Source organism: Neomonachus schauinslandi, chromosome 7, assembly GCF_002201575.2.
Source record: "Neomonachus schauinslandi chromosome 7, ASM220157v2, whole genome shotgun sequence".
Lineage (NCBI taxonomy): Eukaryota > Metazoa > Chordata > Mammalia > Carnivora > Phocidae > Neomonachus > Neomonachus schauinslandi.
The window spans coordinates 139,135,469-139,152,312 of NC_058409.1; the positions used below are offsets into that span (position 1 = coordinate 139,135,469).

The 16,844-nt window shown below is 51.6% G+C and overlaps 1 protein-coding gene across 2 annotated transcripts in view; it reads left to right on the forward strand.

Annotated features, from left to right (window-relative positions):
- The window catches only part of ANKH (ANKH inorganic pyrophosphate transport regulator), a 131,093-nt gene extending 115,154 nt beyond the window's left edge, over nucleotides 1-15,939 (forward strand). For both annotated transcript variants that reach the window (XM_021702520.2, XM_021702521.2), the window contains exons 9-12: nucleotides 8,752-8,881; nucleotides 11,349-11,472; nucleotides 12,074-12,173; nucleotides 13,759-15,939. In XM_021702520.2, coding sequence (XP_021558195.1) covers nucleotides 8,752-8,881; nucleotides 11,349-11,472; nucleotides 12,074-12,173; nucleotides 13,759-13,872 — 468 coding nt within the window. In that variant the 3' untranslated portion in view covers nucleotides 13,873-15,939. The remainder of the gene's footprint in view (nucleotides 1-8,751; nucleotides 8,882-11,348; nucleotides 11,473-12,073; nucleotides 12,174-13,758) is intronic.
- The last annotated feature ends 905 nt before the right edge of the window (nucleotides 15,940-16,844 follow it).

Genomic DNA, 16,844 nt, shown 5'->3' on the forward strand with positions numbered 1-16,844 from the left:
CCCTTTTAAAAAGCTGACTTTAAACCCTACATCTGAGAACGTGAGCTTTTTACCATGGCTGTAGTGTAACATGGGGGGGGGGGGTGCGGTTTGTGCATCGACTCTCAGGAATGTGTGCGGGGAGGATGTGTAACAAGCGTGACTGTTCTCAAGCCACACTGAGACTATCAGGGGCGCCACAGACACTTTGTAATGTGCTTTTCCAAGCTCTGTGTGTCCGTGTGATGGATGCGGTTTACCCCATCTCCTTCCCCCACTGCAGTCGGCAAGCCAGACCTTACAGACGCCGGCCGGACGGCGCCCCTCCCCACTAGCTAGTGCTGTCATTCCCGCAACCCTTCCTCTCCAGGTTTTCCCTGCCTGTGACTTTTTCCTCCGTGAAATTGTCCCCTCCCTCTGCCCTGTCCCCTGCTGTCCCTTCTCTGTCAGAGGATGGATCGGCGGTCCCCTAGAGCGCCAGTCGCAGGACAGCAGCTCATCCCCTCTGGTGATTACCCCAGGCTTGCTTCCCATCACCCTCTAACACCGATGTCCAGAAATGGGGCTCGTTGGCCATTTTCACACATTACGTCTGCTTTAGTCATTTCTGCTCTAGTAAGATGGCATATTTTTTTTCCTTCAAAACTGGGATTCACGCTGGTTCCAAGAGGCATCCCGATGGAATGCTGGGTCGTGAACTCACTGTTCGCACTGGGAAGGCTCTTCACAATGACCGCCTCTAGCTCAGGTGGCAGCCAGCAAGTGGGAGGGAGAAACTGGCCCAGACAGGCTGGAAGGGCGCCCGCAGTGCACCCGGGCTCCAGGCTGACATGGACTACCGCTCGTCCACGTCCCACCGCACCCCTCCCTCTTCCTGCCTCACCTCTGTCCCCTGGCACTTCCCTTTAATACTCACTGCAAATTCCTCCAAATTGACCCTTCCTCCCCTCTCCCTGGCCCATGGCCAACTCCCTGCATGGTTACAGTGGCACCCACCCCCCACCATGATGGGGCTCCCTGCTTCTGCCCTTGCCCCCCTCAGTCGGCCCTCACACAGCACCAGGGAGCAGAGGGCCAGTCAGCACACTCTTCTGACCATGGCACCCCCAGTCCCCACTCCCTCACCCCCTGGCCGGCTCAGAGCCATGACCATGACCCACAAAACCCTTGCTGAACTCCCCACCCCTGCCGTATGCCTACTGCCAACGCAATTTGATGCTAAGAATCAAAAGGCCAAATGATGTTCCTCAGGTCTTCATCAGCTCTCACTGAAGACTCGGGCAAGGTAGACATGGGCTACCTGAGAGCGTCCTGCTTTTTCTGATAGGGCCCCTCCAGCCGCAAGCAAATCAAATCAGCGTGCCTTCTGACTGGCGTGACACGGGACGCAGCTCCCCAGGACACTGGTTATGAAAATCCAGTTGTCATGGGGCGCCTGGGTGGCTCAGTCGGTTGGGCATCAGCCTTCGGCTCAGGTCATGATCCCAGGGTCCTGGGCTCTCTGCTCGGTGGGGAGCCTGCTTCTTCTCCTCTGCTGCTCCCCCTGCTTGTGCTCTCTCATTCTCTCTGTCAGGTAAATAGATAAAATCTTAAAAAAAAAAAAAAGAAAAGAAAATCAAGTTGTCAGCCACCTTCTGAAAGCTGCCCTCCCTCCAAATCAGGAATTCTCAAATCCCTGTCATAGGCACACATGGACTTGATCTGTGAAGACAGATACAGGGGTCCTTTTTATGCTAAAATGTTTTTCTGACAAAGAAAAAAGATTACAGGGGCACCCGGGTGGCTCAGTCGGTTAAGCGGCTGCCTTCGGCTCAGGTCATGATCTCAGAGTCCTGGGATCGAGCCCCACGTCGGGCTCCCTGCTCAGTGGAGAGCCTGCTTCTCCCTCTCCCTCTGCCTGCCTCTCTGCCTACTTGTGTGCTCTCTCTCTCTGTCAAATAAATAAATAAAATCTTTAAAAAAAAAAAAAAAGAAAAAGAAAAAAGATTACATGTGCTTTGTGGGAAACGGGAAAATACAAAGAGGAAAATAAAATCAATCCTAATCTTACCGCCTCCAGATGACTCCAAGGTTAACATTTTATTGTGGTCGCAGGAAAGCTTTGATGATAATGATAGCTAAGACTGATTGATCACATGGACTGCGCCGGTGGCTGATAGGGCCCTGAATGCACAGGGCAGGCTCCTCAGTGCGGGGCCACGGGCGTTCTGGTGGTCTGGTCGTGTGCACTGAGGGAAGGGAGCTGACACCAGAACGTAAATCAACATACTCACCAAGCACGTGATCCAGAGCCAAGCTCATAAGCACCTCTTTGTACACGGTGTTGTTGCAGGTTAACCACTAGCTTACCCAGTGGACACTTAAACCCAATTAAAAGGATATTGACCTTGTCTTTCTAAGTAAAATCTCCAAATAAAAATGATGCCCGGGCCTGACCATGTTAACTAAAAACAGTTGTGTGTATCCCTTTTTCTAACTGCAGGGGATCAGAATCTCTGACTTGCTACTCATCCTGGGTCTTTGGGGTAATGAAGACAGCTTTGTGAGTTCCTCAAAAGCATGGTCAACAGCTTCTGGAGATGAAGTCAAACCCAGAGCTCTTGGCCATGTTTCTTTGTGGAATGGGCTCCTCTCAGGACGTGCGGGCTTGGCTGTCCCACAGCAGCTGGGTTTATATGTTCTCTGCATTCAGACGCTGACAGAAACAACTGGCTTTTTCAAATCCCATTCCCAAGTCCTCGTCCCGGGACAGGGCAGGGACTGACTCTGTGGGAGAGGAAGCAAGGCTTGGGGAGGACGCTCCTTCTGTGGTTCTAGTCACATTGACTCAGACAGTAGCATCTTAGACCCAGGGGGTTTGTTTCTGTAAGGCTTAGGGCTTCCTTTCTCCCCTGTGCATGCTATAATCCCAATTGAGCATTCTAATATACGACAGAACTTTGTCATAGCTTAGATCATTGTTATACAGATTTGGAAACGAAAAGTTAAATACTGCCCCCGACACAGAACAACTGTGTACCGACAGGTGAAGCCGGCTTAACAGATTGCCCCTCAGGACGATGCCTCTCAGGAACAACACCATCATTACAAGCCATGAGATGATCTATACCAACTGGGTTGCATCTATACCAACTGGGAACGTCCTGTCCTGATTGTGAATAAAAGGGCTGTGGCCCAGGGGTGGTTAGTTTTCTAAAGAGGCTAACGCAATGAATGGAAAGGAAAAGCCAGTGATCATGAAGGTAGAAGGTTTGTCTGGAGAGGTCCATGCTCTACTAGAGATGAATGTATCTCGAAACACAGAGAAGTATTTCCAAGTTCAAAATAGAAATGTCAGAGTCAGTGGCCTGGTCCTCAGAAAAAGAATCACAGTCTGTCAAATAAAAGAGGAATGGGTCATGGATCTTCTTTTTCAGTAACCTTTTAGTATTATTTTAGGTTTACAGAAGCTTTGAGGAGGTAGCTCAAAGAGCTACCTCTCACTCCATCTTGCTCTACGAGGGCCCTTTTGACGCACCTGAGGAGCCAACCCCACCATTAATTAAACTCCAGAGTTCATTCCGATTTCACCAGCTTTTTCCTTGTGTCCGTCTTGTGTTCTATGGTCCGGTCTGCGTGACCACATTCCAGTGAGCCTTCTTGTCCCTTAGCCTCCTCTGGTCTGTGAGAGCTTCTCAAACTCGGTTTTTGTGGGCTTGATAGTTTTGAGGAATACTCATTAGGTATTGTGTAGAGTGGCCTTCAGTTTGGGTGTGTCAGGTTTTTCTCTGTTAGACCGGGCTTATGGATCTGGGGGGAGGAAGCCGACCCAGGTGAAGTGCTGTTCTCCCATCTTACCAAGAATACATGCAATCAACATGACTTAATCACTGTTGACCTTGACCTTGATCGCCTGGCCCAGACTGTGTTCGCCACCTCCCTGCTGGAAGGTACTCTCTCTAGGAGGCAGTCGCTGTGGTCAGCCCACACTTCAGGAGGGGGGGGGTATGCTCCACCTCCCTGAGGCCTCATCCAAATACATAAATTATTCGGCATTCTATGTGGGAGATTTGTCCCTATTCAAATCGGTATGGACTCGTGGGTAGTTATTGTACACTGGGGGTCATAATTCAATACTATATTATTTTGGTGCTCAAATCGTTCCAGCTTTGGCCATCGGGAGCTCTTTCTGCTGAGTTCCTGTGTCCTTTGACACATTACTCCAGGCTGATCATCTCATATATTTCCTGACCTGGTCTTCAAATAAGCCACTTCTCTAAGAAGCCCCGGCTCCTTTTATTGGAGAATAAATAGAAGAACCCAGATCTGGGCACTGAGTGGGTTATTCTATTTTACTGGCTGCTTCCTAATCAGATAATATTGACAGCAAGCTCTGCAGGGGCAAAAAAAAAAAAAAAAGCCAACCCCGCACCTGCTCCAAGGAGAACAAATCCTGTTCATTGTCAGTAGTTTATTAGGTTTGTGTTCTGGTTTGGAAAATTCAATGTCATTAGGCTCTGCAAATATTTGAGGAACACGGCATGTCATGGTCAACTGGGAGGGCTTGTTCCGAGGGAAGCCTCCTCCGGGCAACTCATTAGAATGACACTTTTCCTGAAATGTTCTTTGTTAGGTTTACTTCTGAAGCTTCTTGTTTTCTGAAACAGGCTGGTCAGATGTGATCTGGTTATTATTCTTAGGGGAAGTTGACCTGCACATAAGTATTGATTGCAGCTTTTAACCAACACCACACCTACTTCTAAGTTGCACGTTTTTCTCTCTGGGCAGTGCAGGAAATAGTCACTTTCTTAGGAGCTTGCTGGAAGGCAGCGGGCGTTTTCATCCTGGAAGCATGGCAAAGGGGCCATATTTAGAAATTTGGGGGGAGAAAAGAAAGGAAGCATCGAGGTAGGCCATGTTCCTTCTCTTGGAACAGTTACCTGGGATTGCTGAAGCCCCAGGCCAGACTGACGGCTTTCAGCTACCTTGTTCTAGAAGACCCAGTGTAGGCTCTCGGTGTGTGTGACTGAAAACTCTGAAGAGGCACCTCGGTGGCATGTGGCCTTGATAGGGACCTTTAAGGTATGCTTAGCACAGATAGAGACCAGATGGGTCCAAGTCAAATACTGTGGAATTTTGGAAATGGAATATCAAGCCACTCTCCTGGAGGATCTGTTAGAGACCCACCAAACCTCAGCGTTTGGTTTGCAAGGGACCAGAATGGTGGCCACCCGTCCAGGTTGAGATTCGTGTAAACGTCCCGTGTGACGTGGGCAGCTCGTTGTTGCTGTGCCCTCGGATTGCACTCCCTCCTTCAAAGGTTTACTCATAATTTTGTCCAAGGCAGTAAAAAGTTTCCAGATGAACATTGTCCATGTGGAGAAGCAAGAGGGAGGGATTATCTGGCTTGCCGACAGATGCTTTCTTGTTCCATCCTCTCTGACGTGTGGTTACACCCTCCTTTTTCCTTGGTTTGTTGAAACTTAGAGGCTACTTTATGGTGATTTACAAAACACAGAGAGATTGCAACGTGCAGCATTATCTCACATTCAGATCATCGCTGGTTGTAATAGAAATACAGCATACCAGTGATTCTCCTGGAAGCCTACGTTTTTAGGAGAATATGCCCTAGGTATCGCCCTGCAGCCGGGAAAACTTAGAATAGCTTACCCTCCACATCTCCTTAGGCACAAAGCCAGTCCAGACTTGGGGTGATGCTCACTTATCTTAATCTTTACAGCTTTACTGCAGTGGAAAATATTTGGAAGGAGAGATGATCCATCTCTTCATCAGGGAAATGGATTGTGTCCCAGTCCCATGCTCAGTGTCATTTTGAAGTTTTAATTGCATGAAATTGCCTCCCTCCCCCACCCCACCGCCTCCCCCGAGCTGTAGGCGTGAACCTCACCCTTTCAGGCTGACAGCTTTGCAGTGGAAAAAGATGACAAGGCCACTTGTCCAGGCCACTAGGTAATAAAGTCGCTGAGCTCTGGGTTGCTAGATCTAAAGAAGTACTTTTCCCTTCATGTCAAAAATTGGGTGTGAGTACTGGCATTAGGCAGGAGGGTTAAATGATTGTACATCTGCCACTTTTGAAATGCAATGGAATATTCTTTCCAGATGCTGAAGAATGCATGATAGAATAAAAGCTCCATTACATTTATAATAGATCTTCCAATTAGCACAACATAGTTAATGGGACCAGCCTAATTCCATGAAACTTAATTTACCCAAAGCCTAAAGGATCATGTATTCTGAAATTTCAGCATTCTGTTTTTACATGATTGTGATTCATTTTAGAATGTATTCACTTTCATTTTAAAGAAGAATCACTTGCACCTGAAGCAAGAAAATATTTGGTGGAATTGGCAGGTGTTTAGCATTCTCTTCCAAAGTTGTATTATTACATGTTTTCATTCAGGGTTTGTTAATCAATTATACACACACAGAGGTTAAAAAGTCCGTTCCCTAAGGATTGTTACCAACAGCCCTTCCCCCGGCCTGCGCACTCCCCACTTTTTGTACTCCCAGACACCCCTCCAGCTCCGCAGCTCTTTCAATGGATTCCGACTGTGGCAAACTCTTGACAGCTAGCTCTGATTCCCTTCTTTTCTTGAAAAAATTGTAGTTTTTCCTGGACCATCATCATTGTCCTATTCATAATTTTTCTCAGCTTTCTATTTGCCACTAGTTTATTCCCCCATGTTCCCTTCATTGCATGCACCCCACATATGAGGTCTATTCCAACCAGCTCCAGTGCAAATCTGCTGACCTGTGGGCCTGTTCTCGGCCCTTCTGGGATCTTCCCTGACCCCATCCCAGGGATTCCCCAGGCCTTTTTCTTGAGATCAGTCCTGTAATTTTTCTTCATCCATGACTCCTCCCTTGCTCTGGCAGAGGATACCCCCAGTGGCTTCTTGAGAAAGTGTTGTGTAGGAAGGAAATTCTTTGAGGCCTTGAACATCTGAAGGTGTCTTTCTTCCAGCACACTTGATTGACAATTTGGTTCTGAGTTCTAAGATAGAAACCATTTTCCCTCCTCACTTACGGCCCGTGTCTTCTGACTCTCGGTGTGAGCTTTCTAGCTATCCACTGCTGGCAGCTCCTAGAATCTTGTCTCTGCCTCCAGCATTGTGTGTGCTGTGCTTGGCGGGTCTTCCTTCATCCACAGTGCTGTGTCCACCTGATGGACCCCACGATGGTCTTAGAAGTCGTATCTTTCAGCTCTCAGATTTTTACTGTTCTCTCTTTCTGGAACTCGTATTACTTGAATTTGTGCCTCCTAGATTGGTCCTTTATTTATATTTTTTTAACCCATTCTCCTGTACTTCCCATGTCTTTGTCCTGCTCCGTCTTTGTTATAGATTTCCTCAACTTTATCTTACTGTCGTTTTGTGAATTTCTTATTTCTGACTTAATCTTTTTAATTTTTGGAAGTACCTTTCTTGTTCTTTAACCACCTTTTTGAAATAACATTTCCATTTGGGCCTTGTTTCATAGATGCAGGATCTTCTATCACTCTGAGAATATCAGTGGGGAAAGTTTCCTCTCTCTCTCGCTCCCTGTGTGTGCGCACGCCCAAACACACACACACACACACACACACACCTGTCCATCTCTCTGTCTCTCTGCTTTGTCTCTGTTTCCTCCAATTTTTTTTCCCTCTGTCTGAGCCTCTTCAACTTAGAGGCCTTCCTCAAAGTCTGGTGATCCCTGCTTGTCTCCTCACCGTGGGGGGGGCATCAGAAGCCGACTGGCAGCCCTGCCTTGTGGGGGCGGCCGATGCTCTGTGTGGGACTCATGGTGGCCAGTCAGGCACGGGAGGGGGTTCTGTCTCACCGGGAGCCTCCAGCCTCCAGAACCCTGGGTCTCCTCCCCCCAAAGGATGCAGCTGGTTTCCTGTGTTCCGGGAGCTGAACAGAGGAAGAAGACAGGAGCTTCGACGTCTTCCTTCCCTTAACCCCCCGAATTCCGGGCAGCAACTGTCCTCCACTGCAGAGATGGAATTCCAGGGTCCTGCCAAGGTCAGGGGCCACAGTCACCAGCTGTGCAGGGGCAACTGGACAAGCTGCTTACTAACTAGACTTTCCACCGGCCTCCTGTTGGCCCTGCCCTCACTTCCAGAAGGCCTGTTGCCACATTTCCTGATGGGGTGAGGGGGGAAGGGCTGGAAGCAGCTCGCTCCCCACCCCCACCCCGTCAGTTTAAAATTCTATTTTGGCGGGGGTGTCTGTTAAATCCTTGTACTCCTTGCCCACCTGCTCTCCAAAAGTGCACATTCCGTGGCTGTTGTCTCTTATTCTCTTAACAAGACCTTGAAAAGCTCCCGAACCCATCATGAATTTAAGTCTCACTGTTTCCTTTCTCGTTAGGTGCGCTGATTCAGTGTGGCTCTGCGCGTGCAGATGTAGTCCAGGTGCTTTCGGGTCACTTCTCACTCTTGGGGGAAAGCTGTAAAAATCCCATGACTGAGCACGTTCACCCTGACCTCACTGAGCTGCTTAGCAACCTAGTTACGCCTTCCATGAGAGCAACTGGTCTCCCTCAGTAGCCCCGCTGCGGGGGTCCCTCTGGGGGTCCCTCTGGGGCACCTGTGCCAAATGGGCGGGGCCTGTGTCCAAAGGTGAGAACAAGGCAGGACGGCAGCAGTTTGAGGACTGATGCACCAGCCCCCGATCGGGCAGGTTCGCCCTCCTTCCTAGCTCCGCGGGGTCACGAAACACCTGCCTTGATGTCGTTTCACTCATGTACGCTCCTGCTAACGACCTTGCTGACTGTCCCTTCTGCCCCCAGCTCTGTTTCGTGATGTTCTGGACGCCCAACGTTTCCGAGAAAATTCTGATAGACATCATTGGAGTGGACTTCGCCTTTGCAGAACTCTGCGTTGTTCCCCTGCGCATCTTCTCCTTCTTCCCGGTTCCAGGTAAAGACAGACGGAGAATGAAAGGAAAATTCCTGTCTACCCTCATGCCTGATGCGGTCTTCTTTCTTTGGAAATGTTTGCGATGATGTCCCAAACAGGAACAGTAAAATGTCACAGTGGATTGGAAAGGTGCCAACACATTACCTAGTGGGTTGCAAGTTCAAGAAACAAATCGGACAGCCATAATTTCTTTCTTCAAGGACAGAGGTCGCAGACACAGTAAAAAGAAAGCACACCCAAAGGGACAGCGTGAGGAGTTTTGGGGGGGCCCTGGAACTGTCCCGTGCCCTGGTCGTGGTGATGGCTACACAGATCTGTGCGTGTGTTAAAATTCTTAGAACTATATCCTCCGAAGTCAGTTTTATAATACGTTATTTAAAAAGTAACATAAGCAAAAAGGCAGATAGACTGCTAAAACCTGCAGATGGACAAAGACAGAAAAATACTGCTGGAGTTAAGAATCTGGGGGCAGAGCTGAGGCCAGACGGCGTATGGCCAGAGAGAAAAATATCCATAGCCAAAAATAAGCCAGGCTGAAAATTCCCAAACCAATACCGTAGGAGGAGGTTTACTATAAGGGAGTGAGGCGGTTCTTTATTAAATGAGAAGAGCAGGCCGCAGAATGGCTGATTAGCATGCTACTTTTCTGTAACAGGTGTATCACACATGCTTGTTCATCTGTGTGTCAAGTTCATGGTGAGTGCTTGGGTGTCCACTCACTGTTCCTGGAAGTAACTCACCAAACTGGCACCAGCCGTTGCCTCTGGAACAGGACCAGGGCTTGGGGGAGTCAGTTGCCCCTTTTCAGTTCCATACCAAGCACATGCCATTACTTATTCAAAAACGTATTGCCGAGGGGCGCCTGGCTGGCTCAGACGGAAGAGCTTGCCACTCTCGATCTCAGGGTTGTGAGTTCGAGTCCCACGTTAGGTATAGAGATGACTTAAAAATAAAATCCTAAGAAGAAAATTAATGCCCAAATAAGCCACTAAAGCATTCAGCTGAGAAGGCAGAATGGACAAAGCCACGGTTGAGAAACGGGCCGCGGAGCTGGAGGAGGCCAGGGCAGGTGGGGCCATCCGGGCACCGGATCGTAGGCCACCCCCTGCTCTTGGACGCCGAGCATTTCTGGAGGCCGGGCCTCTCGGGTGTCACCTTCCCGGCTGTGGAAGAAGTGGAGGAGTGGAAGATCGCGGCCATGGGGTGGTGTCTGGTCTTTCTCAAGGGGACACTGGGGGAGCCACGCTGTGGAAGGTGACCCCACCTAGAGCAAGGCTGCCCCCTGCTGGAGACTAAGGACCGGCCGCTCCTTCCCCAGATTCAACTGGCGGAGGAGCTGTGGGTCCCAGACAAATCCTGCTGGGACTGGACTGGTTTTTAATCTCTCGACTCACTTCTGTGCCGGTCACACTAAGGCTTCGGGCCAGCCGTCAGGCCCCATCTGTCTTTGCAACCTGCAGGGTTCCACCGGCCTTCCAGTGGGCACCCCTACCCTCTGCCTCAGCCAAACCCAAGGGTGTGTGTGTGCTTCATAATACAAGGCCTCCACCCTGGGCAGGCAGGGCCTCCCATGAGACGAAGAAGACAGGAGCGTCTTCCTCCCAATGTGCCCTGGACATGAGTTTTTACCCCAGGAGTCTGCCTGGCGCTGCCCACCCTGGGAGGACTAGGCCATAGCTTCCAACAGCCCCTTGCAGTTGCAGATCAAATGTAAACATCCAGGCACTTCCTCCTGACCGGGGTGTCCGCGGCCCCCCACGCAGTCCGCGCCTAGAGCCCTCGTTTGTGCCCAGGCCGGGCGCCCTGCCCTGCCCCGCGCTGCACCAGGGTGGATGCGGAGCCAGCCCCGGAATGCACTGCGAGGTCCTTGGGAATAGTGACCGACCGAGACGAGGGGGGCTGTTAGGGAAGGAGAGGAGGGTGCCAGCAGTCCGGGATGGCTGGGAAGGAACGAGGGAAGCCCCATCCTTCCCTCTCCCCGCTCTGGTCTCCACGATCCTCCCCCCGCCCTCCCCCACCCAGGAAGACGGGCCTTCTGGTCCGGCTTCCCTCCTCTTGCACAAACTGGATCGCTGGCAAGGTGTGGCTTTTCTGTGTCCTCTCTTCTAGAGAGCAGAGATCAGAGCTTGAGGCCGGGCTGGCGGGCAGGGGGGCGGTGGGCAGGCCAGGCCAGCCGAAGACAGACGGCAGTCACAGCGGGGAAAGGCAGCTGCCTGCAGCCCTCTGTCTGGGCGCTAAGGGCTGCAGTGAGGAGGCAGCCTGGGTAGGGACGGGGCTATGGCAGGCCCAGAAGCAGGCTCAGGAGCCCCGGCAGGAAGATGTGGCGGCCAGCCCGGGGCTGCAGCAGCAAGGCCTGGGTCCTCACCCAGCCACCCCACGACCTCGGGTGTGCTGGCAAGGCATGGGGCAGAGGCTGAGGACTGGGAGAAGCAGGGTGTCACTGACCAGTCCTTTGCTGTCCCCTCAGTCACTGTGAGGGCCCATCTCACCGGGTGGCTGATGACGCTGAAGAAGACCTTTGTCCTGGCCCCCAGCTCCGTGCTGCGGATCATCGTCCTAATCACCAGCCTCGTGGTCCTGCCCTACCTGGGGTATGCTGTCAGGGGGCGGGGAGGGGAGGGCTTGGGGGCTGTGGGTCCTTCTGCCACTTAAGAACATCTGCATGTTCATGTGGCATCCCCAAGCATATCTAGGATTAGAAATGCAGAGTGATACCTTCTTTCTCTGTCCAGGCAGTAGGTGGAAGGCGGCTCAGCAACATTCTAGAAGAGTACTTTTGGGGTCAGGCCCATACACACTATTCACTGAGCACCTGCTACGGGCAGCAGGCTCGGGAAGGGGGAAAGCACAGGGAGGAAGGGCGTCGTGACCCCCACCCTCAGAGCTCCCATCTCTGTACAGAGACGAGCGCAGGAAGGGCTGTGGGCTTACGAGTGAGGGGGCCGTGGCCCACGGCCCCGCCAGCAGCGTGGAGCCAAGATCTGGAAGGGGAGTGGGGGACAGCTCACCTCGGAGCTCCAGGTCCCCTCCCCACACAGGGGGGCCGCGTATCAGGTGCAGCCCTTCCAGCAGAGCTCGGGGTGTGGGGGGCAATTGGTTCCTCTCTTGTCTGCACCTTTCCTGGGTTGGGTTTCCACTCTACCTGTGCCTCACGGCTTTAACAGACAAATGGCCTTTGTGTTCTCATCCCAGGGTACACGGAGCCACCCTGGGCGTGGGCTCCCTCCTGGCGGGGTTTGTGGGAGAGTCCACCATGGTCGCCATAGCCGCGTGCTACGTCTATCGGAAACAGGTGAGCCTGGCTGCAGACCCATGCACCTGCCCGGGCTGTGAAGCCTCCCCAGGTGCAGGGATCCTGAGCAGCTCCCTGCGGACCCACAGCGAGAGGTGGCCGGGGTGGTGGCACCTCCCGTTCATGCTCCACCTCAGCTGGATCCACACTGCTCACCAGAACTCTGGGGCCCCTCCTGCGTGTGAGTGACCCTCGTGGCCAGAGTTGCTCAGTCCTAGGTCAGGTTCGCTAACAAGGGGACACCTTAGTATGTTGTTTTGTAAGTTACTCCTTATACCCATTATGTGGATTATTCCTGACACCCGCCTTGTCTCAAAGGGCAGCCAAATTGCTCAGGAGAGACGACTGAAAGGATACAATGCTGCATCCGAGTGTTGCCTTGGGAGAATACAAATTGTAGAAACTAAATAATGCTTTGACTATGCAAGAAAATGCTGAAACCGATCCGTCCTTTAAGTCGTTATAAAGTCAGACTTTATCGCTGAGGAAGGACCAGTCTAAAAAATGTCGGGTGATTAGGATGCCCTCTCCCCACTCTGCCTCTGCAAAGCCCTTCCCCTCTTCAACCTCAGATCCCATGCCCCTCCAGGAAGTCTTCTCAACTGCCCACCGTGCGCGCGCGCGCACACACACACACACACACTGTGTACTCACCGTTAGGACATAATTCATTTATCCTGCAGGGTTACCTAATTGTTTGGGGGTATAGTCCTAAGATTATGACTACTTAGGGAGCAGGAGGGACAGGATTAGCCAGGGAGTGGAGGCGGGTAGAGAAGGGAAGCGGCCCAAGGATGGATCGCCGGGGCTCCCCAGTGTGATTCCCCAGCCACGGCAGCTGGGTGGCGAGGGCTGAAATTGGCAGAGGCTTGAGCCCAACCAAGGTCAGGGTTTTACCTACAAATGAGATTAAAGAAAAGAGGGGCAGGGCACAGAAGCGATGATAACTATTGAGCATTTCATTTAAGCTGATGCGCAGGGAGAGGAGGCAAGAAGGCCCATGGGTTGTGGGGGCAGGGGCCTGGAAGGAGAGGCAGACCGAGGCGGGAGGTGGAGGACCGTGTCCTTGAAGCTGGCCTGTCAGTGGTGCCAAGGGTGTTGGTAATGACAGGGTCTCCAGTGAGCCGAGAATGGCGGGGCTGGGGGGCAGCACTGGAGAAGCTGACCCCCAAGGAGAAGAGGTCAGGGCCCGGAGAGGCATTTACCGCAAGGTGGCCAACAAGGCAGTGCGGTCGCCGGAAATCGGGACAGGCGACCAGCAGGGTGGGAGAGAGACACAGACCTGGGGTGGCCTGGAGGGGAGAACAGTCTGCATGTGGCGGGGCAGGGGGCCCCAGGGCAGGGGGACGGGGCAGCCAGGATCCCCCAAAGCGCCTAGCACAGTGCCGGCCCCCCGAGTAAGTAACCGGACTGACAGGAATATACTGAGCCCAGATGCAGCCGCGGGGAGGTCACCCGAACCAGAAGCGGGACCCGGGTCTGCAGCGAGGGGCCCCCTGAGACCCTGGCGGCCTCTCCCTGCTTGTGGCTCTGCGGTGACGCGTCCCCGTCACAGCCCCACACTCATGAGTCTTTTTGGGTCTAGAAAAAGAAGATGGAGACCGAGACGGCGGCCGAGGGGGAGGACTCGGCCATGACCGACATTCCGCCGGCGGAGGAGGGGACAGACGTGGTGGAAATGCGAGAGGAGAATGACTAAGGCGCCGGACGTGGGGACAGCAGGGCGGCCAGGTGGCAGCGCAGCGACATCTCCTCTCCCTCGTGCTTTCTTTCTTCTGCTCTGGGGTTTGGGTTTGGGTTTGGGTTTGGGTCACGGAAGAGGCCTTGCTAGAGGTTTCGTGTAGACTCTGCGGCATACTGGGTATGCTCCCTCGGCTGTGGGGACCCGAACAGTGGTCCCTGCCATCGCTTTGGACACACAAACAGAACAATGAGTTCACGCCCCCACTTCCCCCGAAATCCCAAAGACGCAGCTGCCTCTAGAACAGCCCGTCCCCTCCTCCTCCTCCCCCCTCGGACAATCTCCACTCAGAACCAAAGGACTGCGGCTGGGCCATCAGCGCCCTCGGCCGCCCCCGCCCAGCAGGCCCGACTGGACCCTGTCCCTCCGCATCGCTCTTCCGAATCCACAAGTTACAGCTGGGCTCTCTGTGGCTGGCTTCCCAGGAACACGGCTGTGCAGAGAGAGACGCAGCCCCGGGGGCCTTCCACCCTGCACAGCCTGCGGCCGCCAACGCCCAGCCACCCCCCCTCCCCCGCCGTGCAGAGCGTCCGCGACAGATGGCAGCCTGGCCTGGCCGCTCACACTGACCAGTGCCTTTGTGAACGCGCTGCACGGCCGGGCGGACGGATGGACGCGCGGGCCTGACCTCCCGGGGGAAGGTTCGAGACGCCGGGGGAGTGGCGGACTGAACGATAGCATTTCACCTGCATTTTCCTAGGTTTGAGCGAGCTCCCACTTTTCAGGCCCCGCCGTGTACATACATGAGCTAAGTTTTTTAAGTTGTCACAAAAGCGCATCTCCAAACGTCAGCATCCTCAGGCATGACTTCCCCGAAGGCTTGTTTGTCACTCACCGTTCCTGAAGATGGCGCTAGAGCAAGCGAAACGGAGTTTTCTCTTAGTTTTTTTAAAGTGAAAGGAAGCTTTAAGTCATAATCTAGCATTCTAATGCCAGGTTGCTGTATCGTAACTTTTGAAGTAGATTCGTTACCTGGTTCCGCTACTCTTACTCATAACCATGCGGGGCAGGTAATTCACACCACGAGAAAGCAAGACATTTTCTAAGCGATAGCAAAGTCACTATGTGATATCCCTGAAATGACACATTTGAAATCCATTTAGTGCAGTATATTTTTCTAAGTTTTGGAAAGCGGGTTTTTTCTTTAAAAAAATTATGGACACAGTTCACTAAATTCTTGATTTAGTCAAAATTCCTAGACGGAAAGAACCTAAACACAAAAATATTTTAAAGATATAAATATATACTGTATATGTTATGTAATTTATTTTAGGCTATAATACATTTCCTATTTTCGCATTTTCAATAAAATGTCTCTAATACAATACGGTGATTACTCCTGTGCTCTACAGACCTGCAGTTCAAACGTATTGTATCGATGAACATTGTATCTTATTTACAGCAGTTCTACAGAGTCTGTCATTTGTATATAAATGTAAGGATCAATAAATGAGGAAAGAACTATTTTTCATTATGGGTAACGGGGGTATAAATGGGGTCAGCTAGCATGGACAACAGTGAGAATGGAAATACACACTGGAAGGGGCGAAAAAGGCAAGCCTTTTGTGTTTATTATTTTCAGTGCTGTGTAATCATATTGTTCCTCGTTAAAAAAAAAAAAAGAATGTAAGGGCATAAAGTCAGCCACGAACATCACAGGGCTGCATTCATATTTCTGGACATCAAGTGACCTTGGGTGTGTCCACCGTGGGGACAAATTTTCATGGGCTTCCTCTGAGAGACTTTTCCTCCATATAGATGAGTGCTAGAAATTAAGATGCGTAGCTCTCGGGTGGTTTCAGGGGCAGATCTGAGAAGATGGGGAAAAAAAAAAAAACGTCTAATTGTATCAGCTTTTTAAAAGTACATGACTAGAAAATTAAACAGCAGTATTTTTTAATGTGTGACTATCTCATGCTTGTGCGGCTGGAACTTAAAGATCAAATTGAAAAAGCCACCTCTTCCGAAGTCGGGGAAAGATCAGCTAGAGACCCTTCATTACACAACTAGAATGTGTCATTAGAACCTCAGAGACACCGTCGATGATGAACATCACAGGCCATAAATATGTGGCGCCCGTCTCAGAGAACACGGGAAGACCACGATGACAGAGGCTGTGCAGGACGTGTCCAAAACCTTCTGCCTCGAAGCGCGCCGTACCTCACACGGTTCCTTCACGTGGGCGGCTTAACTTCATTCATGGCCTACCACACACACCTCAGCTTCTAGAGCAAGACCTGGTATTGGCAGCCTTAGACAGGAAAGGAACACTGCTCCTTCCCACTTTTCAGAGTAAGGAGGGCCGCCACGCCTTTGAGTTTGCCGACCAAAAAAAAAAAAAGATTTCCCCAACACAGGTTTCTTTTTTATTGCCAGTCGCTCAGCTGACAGATATAATGAGAAGGGCGTGGTACCTGGGAGAGTCACATGTCAAGGACCATGAAAAGACCAGGCATGACCTTCTCCATGTTGGGTGATACATGTAGACAAATATAATCTATAACGACAGGGGCATAAAGCCGTTTTAAAATGCTGAGAAGTGAGTTGGGGAAGCTCAAAGCAGTCTTTCTGCACTGACGGTAATCCCAGGTCAGAGGCCTCTTCGCTTTTTTGAGGGTCCTATGCCAGGTCCTTCTAAAACATAAAGGTGTCGTGTGCTCTGTTCCACTCAGAGCTTGGTGGCACAGAGCATCGGATGCCCAAGAAGTGAGCGGAAAGAACCAGGCGAGGCTTGCTCCAGGAAAGTCATGATAGGGCTGGACCTGTCGGCCATGAGGCTCAGGGGCATGTTGAGAGGTTTGCACGGTGGCCAGAACCCCTCACTTGATTGGGATTCTTCCATCTGGGCACGGGAGTGGAAGCCAGGCATGGTCCCTTGCTGCCTGTGTTGGGTCTGTCTTCTTCCAAAGGTCTTGTTCTGTGTCTATTTC